We start from the raw sequence: 8283 nt of genomic DNA, 5'->3' as shown, positions 1-8283 counted from the left end.
AATTATAGGAATTAATGAACCATTGCCAATGGATGGAAATGTAGTAACAAAAAACCCTAAATATCTTACGTCACTATATCATGAAAAATTGCCTTAAGTTTTGACAAATTTTTGAAATGGAAATCGATGAAGGAGACTTTTGTAATTTGTTAGATCGAGGTTAGTTACGTTCTAGCGGGATGTACTAGAATATTGATAGTGCATATGCATTTAAAAACTATTTTATGGTATTTTGTTGTTAACGTATCCCCTTATATGTGGTTCTTATATATTATTTCGTATGAAAACACTTCGTAGTAAAAAACCTTCGATTATAATGTAGGAGGTTAATTGTAGATGGAATTAAACGGTAAATAAATGTTAAAAGACATAATATCTAAGTTTAATACGAATTTAATTGATTTAGAGAATAAATAATACGTTACGATGAGTAATAGAGAAAAAGGTGATTTACGACCAGAACAATGTATAAAATCGAAAGACGAAAGAGAGAGGAAACAATCAATGTCTTCTCAGAGTGATGATTCTGATTCTAAGAAAAAAAGACGTAACACGTGCAGTAAGGACAAAAGGAAAAAGTCAAAGCATAGGAGTAGTTCTAGCAGCTCCAGTTCATCTAGTGTTTCCAGTCACGAGGTTAAGCACCAAAATGATAGGGAAAAGAGAAGCGACAAGTGGGATAAAAGATATGAAAATGGTGTTAGACCATATCGACAGAATCCAAGGGAAGGCAGAGGATATTATAAAGGGCGGAGTGGATATTTGGATAATCGTAAACGTACTTTTGGATATCGACCTTATAAACATTCTGGATTTTATGATAGAAATAGACACAATAATTTGCAATATAATAGGTATAATAATGAAAGGAGAGGTAATAGATTTTTAAATCATAACAGTCGAAGACCACCTTATGATAGGTCTAGAAGTAGAAGCACTATGGATCATGATCATCAAAGAAACATAAAGGAGTCTAGTGAACAATCTAGGGAGAGTGAATCGAAGGAAAGATATGTAAAACAAACTAGTGCTGAAAAAGTAGAGTCAAAAAGGAAAGATACAGATGAGACTCATATAAAGGGAAAAGAAAAGAAAAGAGATGAAGACATACAAGATAAAGCTGACCATATTCGCAAGAAATCAAAGAGGAAAAGATCTTTGTCATCCTCAAGTTCCTCGAGCATTAGCAGTAGCACTGACAGTACTAGCAGCAGTTCTAGTAGTAACAGTAGCAGCAGTAGTTGTAGTAGTAGCAGTACAGATACTTCTGAGGATGAGAAAAAACGCAAAAAAGCAAGAAGAAAAGCTAAAAAACTAAAGAAGGCTATGAAAAAGCGTAGGAAGAAGAAAAGGATGAAGAAAAAATTGAAGAAGAAATTGAAAAGATCTAAGAAAAAAACACGAAATACTGACAAACCCAAAGAAAGTGTTTCTAAAGATAATTCACAAGAAGTATCTGAAAAGTCAAAAGCAATGGCACCAATGACAAAAGAGGAATGGGAAAAAAAGCAGAGTGTAATACGTAGAGTTTATGATGAAGAAACTGGAAGATACAGGTATTCTTAATAAAAAATGCAAATATATTAACAGTGTGTAAATAAAAAATATATATTTATATGTAAGTTAATGCTTTCACAGGTTAATTAAAGGTGATGGAGAAGTCTTAGAAGAACTAGTAAGTAGGGAGCGTCATAAAGAGATAAACAAGCAAGCAACTAAAGGCGATGGAGAGTACTTCCAAGCACGCTTGAAAGCCAGTGTTTTATGAACTATTTTTCTATGTATGCTAAAAAAATACCCTTATATAATAATTACTTTATTGTCAGTGTTAAAGTCCTATATGACAATATGTTTTGTAATGTCTCAGAGAAAATACTTATACGTTGTACATCAATGAAACCTGTTTCGAGTGTGATTTTAATTATATTACATGCACACAACGTTTTATCTAGAACGTTAACGACCAAATGCTAAAATATAATCAGCAACGAATATAATTTAGATTCTAAGCCAGTTTTATATAGTTATATTTTTTTCACACTATGACAATTTGTGTTCATTATCATGTATGAAATAAAAAAAATCACACCTTTGAATACGTTATAAAGACACCAAACATAATGTAATAATATGTATGAAGAAAATTTGTAATTATTCATTATTTCGATGAACCACTTACATTATTTTCATAAATAAATAATTAATTAATAATTGGTAAATCACTTTCAAGATATAAATTTTATTTTCTTATATGAATAATTTTCTTGTTTCGTATATACAAGTTATATTACACAGCTGTTAAATTTATATAACCTTCCGATAATTTTTTTTAATTATCGAAATATAAAGATTACTTTTTTTCTATGGATATCAGGATAACTGATAAGTGATTAACGTAAAGATAACATTATTATAAAGCATTTAAAAAAGTTTCGTTTTATATATATTAAATGCTTAATACAAATTCTTATTGAGTACAATTAGTAGTGAAAAAATACAATTTCATATACTATATATGAAAGTCAATACAGCTGAACAAGAAGGCTTGTATGACCATCTCGATACAAAAGATCATCTGCGATTATTGCTCGACATAATGGGCACGAATATTCTTGATTCAACCAAGTTAAAACACATGTTTCACAAAAAATATGCTTACATTGCAATCTCACGGGCATTGAATATTGATCGTGACAAATTGCACAAATTCCACCGGATGCTATTAATTGCTCTTTCGATGGCGATACTCCTAAATTCTGTAATTCAGTTAATTATTAATTTTGTTTCATAAATTTATATTCTTTTATTTACTAGAAAGTATAAAACATACCACATTTTGAAATAGCTTCCAAATAGCAGTTTGAAATAATTTTATACACGAAAATAAATCAGTTCCTTTGCTTACTATATACAATAAAGAAAGTAATACTCCAAAGATCTTTTCTGAACCTTGATAACTTTCAAAAAAATAATATAACCATGGTTGAATAGGTGCAACACATCGGGAAAGTTGAGATGATGCCTCCACCATAACAAAATATTTTCCCTAAAATAACATTGTCATTTGATTTCCTAATTAACTAATAATATTTAATAACCATAGTAGAACTTACCCTTTTTCGAAGAGCCAAAAGTTTTGAAGGCAAACATGTTAAAAAAACTTTAAAAATAATAGTAATCAATTTCAAAACAAGATCTTTTATTAAAACTGACCACAGTAATTCCCAAATGCTAAGAGATTGTGTATATGAAGAAAATAGATATGTATCATATTCAAAATGAATAAAAACTATACATCCAATAATATAACACGTAATAACTAAGAGTGATAGCCAACTTTTATTGTTTTGTTTTGCAATTTCACGTTTTACAACGTTATTAGTATAATTAAATACAACAACTAATACTATAAAGTTTAATATATTGGCTCTGTGATCATACAGGCCTTTGGCAAAAAGAATAAGAACAAAAGGAATATATCTTTTAAGTCCTTTAAAGAATGCACGTGTTCGTGGACTAATTCGTACTGCCTCTGCTGTAGCGTCTTCTATATCATTGTTATTATTATTGTTATTATGATTAATAACATTATTACTATTATTATTTTGGCTTTCACCCACAACTTCATTAGCAGCCTCACGGATATTATTTAAAAAATTGTCTGTTGCAGTTGTTTGATGATGATGATGATTATCATGAACTGAAACATCATTCATTGATTGATCTTCAACATCAATGATATAATTATCAGATGAAAGAGGTACAGGCTCTGTAGGAGTTTGAACTCTTTGAATGTTCAATAATGTGCTTAATGAAATGCCTGGTTGCTGCAAGTATAAATAATTAAATTAATATTATGTTTGTATAAAAATTTGTAAGATACATATTAAAAATATATTTGTAATACATTTTCTATAAGGGGCCTAATTTCATCTATAGTAGAAGATATATTATTTGAAAATATTCTAGAATGTTCCATTGTTGTGTTTCTGAAATTTAAATCTTTTATGCAAATAGATGGTATAGATTGACGTAAATACAAAAATTATTATCAACATGTACAGCACGAAAAATATATACATACAGTATAGAACCTTTTCATTACGCTTTCTTTAGGAAGCATCGATTAACGTCAAAATAAATTATCTTAAGTCCTTAGAAATATAATTATATGATTAGTATTAACACATTTGATAAACTGCAGAGTAGAAGAAAAGGCATTTTTGTATACTAAAAATCTAATATTAGGACGTATAACCACAAAAAGGAACCGACATACTAGAAATTTGTATCAAATTCATTTCATAATTGAATATTTAATTTGAAACTCATTACAAAACATTAACTTTTATACTTTTTATTACTGTACTTTCATAGATAATTTTAAAAGTTTGATTCATAATTTTTGACGTAGAAAGATATCGAATTGCGCCATTTTCTTTAAGATTATTCTTAACCGATACGTATGTACCATCAGAGCTACGAATATACACACGTATAAGCGCTAAGTTTAAAATTATAACTTGTTAATTAATTCGTTCAATAAGTACTTCATGCATAAGTATAAAATATATGTGGGTAACTTTGTTAAGTTTCATATTATCTGCTTTCCATCATTTACTATAAATTAAAGTAAATTTCAGGTTTGTGGTGGTTCAATGATTAAACAAAAATTTCTGTAGATTTGAAATATTTTAAATAATTAATAATAGGATATACTATATTAAAGTTTGATAAAAATTCACATAATTTATGTATAATATAATAATTTACAGACACATACATTATGTTTAATACTGTATATGAGAAATATTGTTGGTTTAATATTGTTGGCAAAAATTTAAGAAACTTTATTTTCGAATATTTTTTGTATGCTTCCCTCGTTTACGTTTTCCTCTTGCCCCTTGGATAGAATTTAAATAAGAATAAGTGCATTTGGATGTTGGTTGTTCAACCGAAGCATTAACAGCTCTTGTCCAAATGATCGATGCAACTGCACCCAAAGCTCGCGACATGCACAGTAATATTTGATTGAATTCCATGTCTTTCAGCCCATAGAACTTACACAATAAATGTAGAATAAATTACAATTATAGTATAAATAGGTGAAAATTAAAATAAAATTGTTATTATACTTGAAAAATAGGTGCAGCAATTGCATTTTGTTCGGGATAAATATTTTTTCCTTTTGCAGATTTCATCATTGTAGAAAGAATTTTAGTGATGGTTTGTGACAACTGGAGATAAGAATACAACTATCAAATTTTTGCTTAATAACTCGGAGAGGTAAAAGAAGTTAAATTAAAAAATACAAGTTTGAGTAAGGAGTTCATAGACTTAAATCCTACATATTCGAGAAGAACTATGAATAAAACTAAAGATACTCAATACGTATACATTACACATGTATACCTTTATACCAGAATCATTTGGTAAATGTTCTCTTGCATAATTTTCCAATACGGTGTATTTCGGATCGCAAATCTCTGCTTCTTTGTAACCAGTTAATTTATCCCTTTGAATTATACTGGTTATATAGTTCCTTAACTTTTCTTCCTTCGATTCTTGGCCAAGAAGGCGCTGTATTTTTGTTTGGAATTCCATATACTAGTTCATTAAGGTAATAATTATTCACGAGTAGTTATATGTTTTATATCGATAATAATTCTTATAATTATTGTAGAAATTATTCAATTAATCGAAATCGAAAACGTCATTACTTCTGAAATTGTGCCGCTTTTAGGTTCCTCGGTATATGCTAAGGCTCCTGCTGCAAGAGCCTGGTTGACGTATGATTGAGAAGCACCGAGTATTTCTGTAACATGAACGCCAGGTATTCCGCCATTTTCATCTCTATAAAAGTATTTTGTGATATAAATTCTATAAATGAAAGGGTGTATATAGCGATAAAAAGAAATTTTTTAAATTCTAGTTTAAGTAGTTTATGAAACATTTCTGTAATACGAACGCCAACATTTCTGTCATTTTCATTCTATAAAAGTACCTTGTAATATAGATTTTATAAATCAACAATCGCATTTTTTAAAAATGCGCGCAATCGTACTTCTAGAGAATCGCGAGGAAAGAAGCTTTTAAAATCTTGATTTGTAACATTTTTTAAAATTATTTCTTTTATATAAGGATATGTAATTTACTTACGCGTTCAGAACAATGTATAATCGAAGGAAGTCCATCAACGATTTCTTATGGTTTTTCGAAATGTCAAATGCGTTACATAAACATTCTGATAAAAATTGTATCCAATCGCCGTTCTCTTCTTCCAAGTTCTTCAATTCGCCTTTAGCGATTAGACCGACTATTGCCGGTAGCGTTGCTAGTAACTCCATACTATCTTCATACATGTACTTGAAGCATAAATAATAAACCTCATAGTGGAAATTTCAACTTTCAACAAATTCAATCAAATATTTTAATCCGACTTCGTTATTCAAATTATACTTTTATACTTTGTCGTTTCCTAGCTTTAAAGCATATCCCATTTAATTCTTGTCTTAACTCGTTACATAGGAAGGAAGGTAATGCAAGGACAATTAGTTGTTAATTCTAATTACAAAAGCGTAATTATATAATATTCATAGTATCTGGTGTACACTAAAGGGCCCGTCTTTAAATTTAAGTCTGCTATAAAAACATTATCAGTTAGATATTAAAACTCACTTCCCAATGAGTATAACTCAAGGCGCCATTTTTTAAAGCTTCATTCATGTGATTGCGAGAATCAAAAACGGTAAGAGCCACTGACAGCTTTCCAAGAGGAGACGTTGTTTTTGGTAACGTTTGAAGAACGGAACCAACGATTCCACCACCTGGTCCTGACCACCAATCTTTCTTCTTTTGACGTCGTGCAGACCAATCAGCGATTAGCGATGCTGTTTGTTCTTGCGTTGGAACATCCCCGGTTAAAAGCAACCAAAATACAGATTCCGCACTTGGTGACTTTCCTTCTCGAGGTAGCAGTGTAACAACTTCCGGTATCGTTAGTCCCCTATATTTAATCTGCACGAAATGAAATTTTTCACTTTTAATTCTGTATTAAAAGTTATTAATTTCGTTTAGAAAGAAATATGTTATAGTATAAAAACGTCACCCCATATTTTGGATCAATCTCAGAAGTTTCTCTAACCATAGTGTTCACTCCGTTTAATCCTTGATAAATATTTTCCACGGTAATCTGACTGATCACCGACGATCCATGTTCTTGTCGGATATTTCTCAATATATCATAGTGTATGGGAATCTTTTCGCACAAAGCCTCCTTCAAGTTTACGCTTGTGCTAGGAACACCTCTCGTTGTACTCACCTTAACATTTAATTCATTTTTTTCATATCCTTGCAAAAGTATAATATGTTCTTGTAATAATGGTAAAAAATATATAATTGTTTTTTCCTTTCTGTTCTTTTAGAATAACGGTTAACAAATTTATTTGTCAAGTGGCATAAAACAAATCAAACAAAGACAAATCTTTCTCTATGCGGAGAAGGAACTTTAAGATAATTTATTACCAGTAAAGAGATATTTTTATATAATCGAAAGCATAAATGATATCATATTTGCTTTCTATTTATAGATCTTCAAGTTATCAATATTGCGGATAGCGATAAAAATTTTGAAAAGCAAATTGGCTGCGAGTAACCTCGTACATCGGTAAATCAATTCCAACCGTCAATACGTGTCGTTGTCCGTGGAAATTAATGTCGCTGTAATTCTTCATATTTTTTAGAATCACCGTTCGCATGAGGAATCGGAGTCCTCTCCAAGGCTGAAGCATCTTTCCCAAATTTGTCTTCTAAGATTCTCAAACGTAAATTCTCATCATTTTTATAATGAAAGATTATTAGAACGTTAAGAGGAGACTGATCAACCACATTATATGTTTACTGTTTTTTGGTCTTAGCCTTACGTAAATTTATTTCTGCAAAATATAGTGTGAAATTTAGTCATTGCTTCGTTCCAAATTAAAAAAACAGAGGTCGAACTACAATGGTATTTTTTGTTGCAATATTTAGGCGGTGATGCTCTTTTGTTTACTTCTTGTTTCCTGCGCGTTTGCTATCATAAAGTTTTATGTCCATATGTAGATATTATTCTGCCTTTGAAAACGCAAAACATTGAACATTAATCATTGATACCTATTGTTGGTAACAGCTTTTAATGATACTTAGAGGAGTATTTTTAATTATCAGTATTTCAATTTTTTTTTTTTTTGTCGATATTAAAGTAATATATTTGCAGTGTAATTTTCTAGAATTTAACAAAACGCA

General features: G+C 29.9%; 3 protein-coding genes across 6 annotated transcripts; 1 reads left to right on the top strand and 2 right to left on the bottom strand.

Moving 5' to 3' along the window:
- The first annotated feature begins 29 nt into the window (after positions 1–29).
- Positions 30–2219, top strand: LOC126877948 (ADP-ribosylation factor-like protein 6-interacting protein 4). 2 transcript variants are annotated; one of them, XM_050640360.1, is made up of 3 exons: positions 30–159; positions 407–1556; positions 1639–2219. In XM_050640360.1, the coding sequence occupies exons 2-3, from the start codon at positions 427–429 to the stop codon at positions 1766–1768; spliced, it is 1260 nt and encodes a 419-aa protein (XP_050496317.1). In that variant the 5' UTR covers positions 30–159; positions 407–426; the 3' UTR covers positions 1769–2219. The 2 variants fall into 2 exon arrangements, with proteins under 2 accessions (XP_050496317.1, XP_050496316.1); XM_050640359.1 differs by having other exon boundaries at positions 129–349.
- A 207-nt stretch (positions 2220–2426) lies between these two features.
- On the bottom strand, positions 2427–4455 carry LOC126877974 (RING finger and transmembrane domain-containing protein 2). 3 transcript variants are annotated; one of them, XM_050640361.1, is made up of 5 exons: positions 4085–4454; positions 3908–3989; positions 3114–3827; positions 2831–3046; positions 2427–2756 (listed from the first exon to the last, which is right to left on the bottom strand). In XM_050640361.1, the coding sequence occupies exons 2-5, from the start codon at positions 3977–3979 to the stop codon at positions 2523–2525; spliced, it is 1236 nt and encodes a 411-aa protein (XP_050496318.1). In that variant the 5' UTR covers positions 3980–3989; positions 4085–4454; the 3' UTR covers positions 2427–2522. The 3 variants fall into 3 exon arrangements, with proteins under 3 accessions (XP_050496318.1, XP_050496329.1, XP_050496320.1); XM_050640372.1 differs by lacking the exon at positions 3908–3989 and having other exon boundaries at positions 4085–4455; XM_050640363.1 differs by lacking the exon at positions 4085–4454 and having other exon boundaries at positions 3908–4078.
- LOC126878198 (citrate synthase, mitochondrial-like) lies at positions 4085–7733 on the bottom strand. Its single transcript, XM_050640757.1, has 8 exons — positions 7656–7733; positions 7109–7417; positions 6679–7017; positions 6160–6365; positions 5721–5853; positions 5413–5607; positions 5136–5237; positions 4085–5060 (listed from the first exon to the last, which is right to left on the bottom strand). Exons 1-8 carry the CDS (start codon positions 7731–7733, stop codon positions 4851–4853), a joined length of 1572 nt encoding a protein of 523 aa, XP_050496714.1. The 3' UTR covers positions 4085–4850.
- Between the last annotated feature and the right edge of the window lie 550 nt (positions 7734–8283).

This window comes from Bombus huntii, chromosome 2 (assembly GCF_024542735.1).
Source record: "Bombus huntii isolate Logan2020A chromosome 2, iyBomHunt1.1, whole genome shotgun sequence".
In the NCBI taxonomy this organism is placed as follows: Eukaryota; Metazoa; Arthropoda; class Insecta; order Hymenoptera; family Apidae; genus Bombus; species Bombus huntii.
This window is presented reverse-complemented; position numbering and strand designations above follow the sequence as displayed.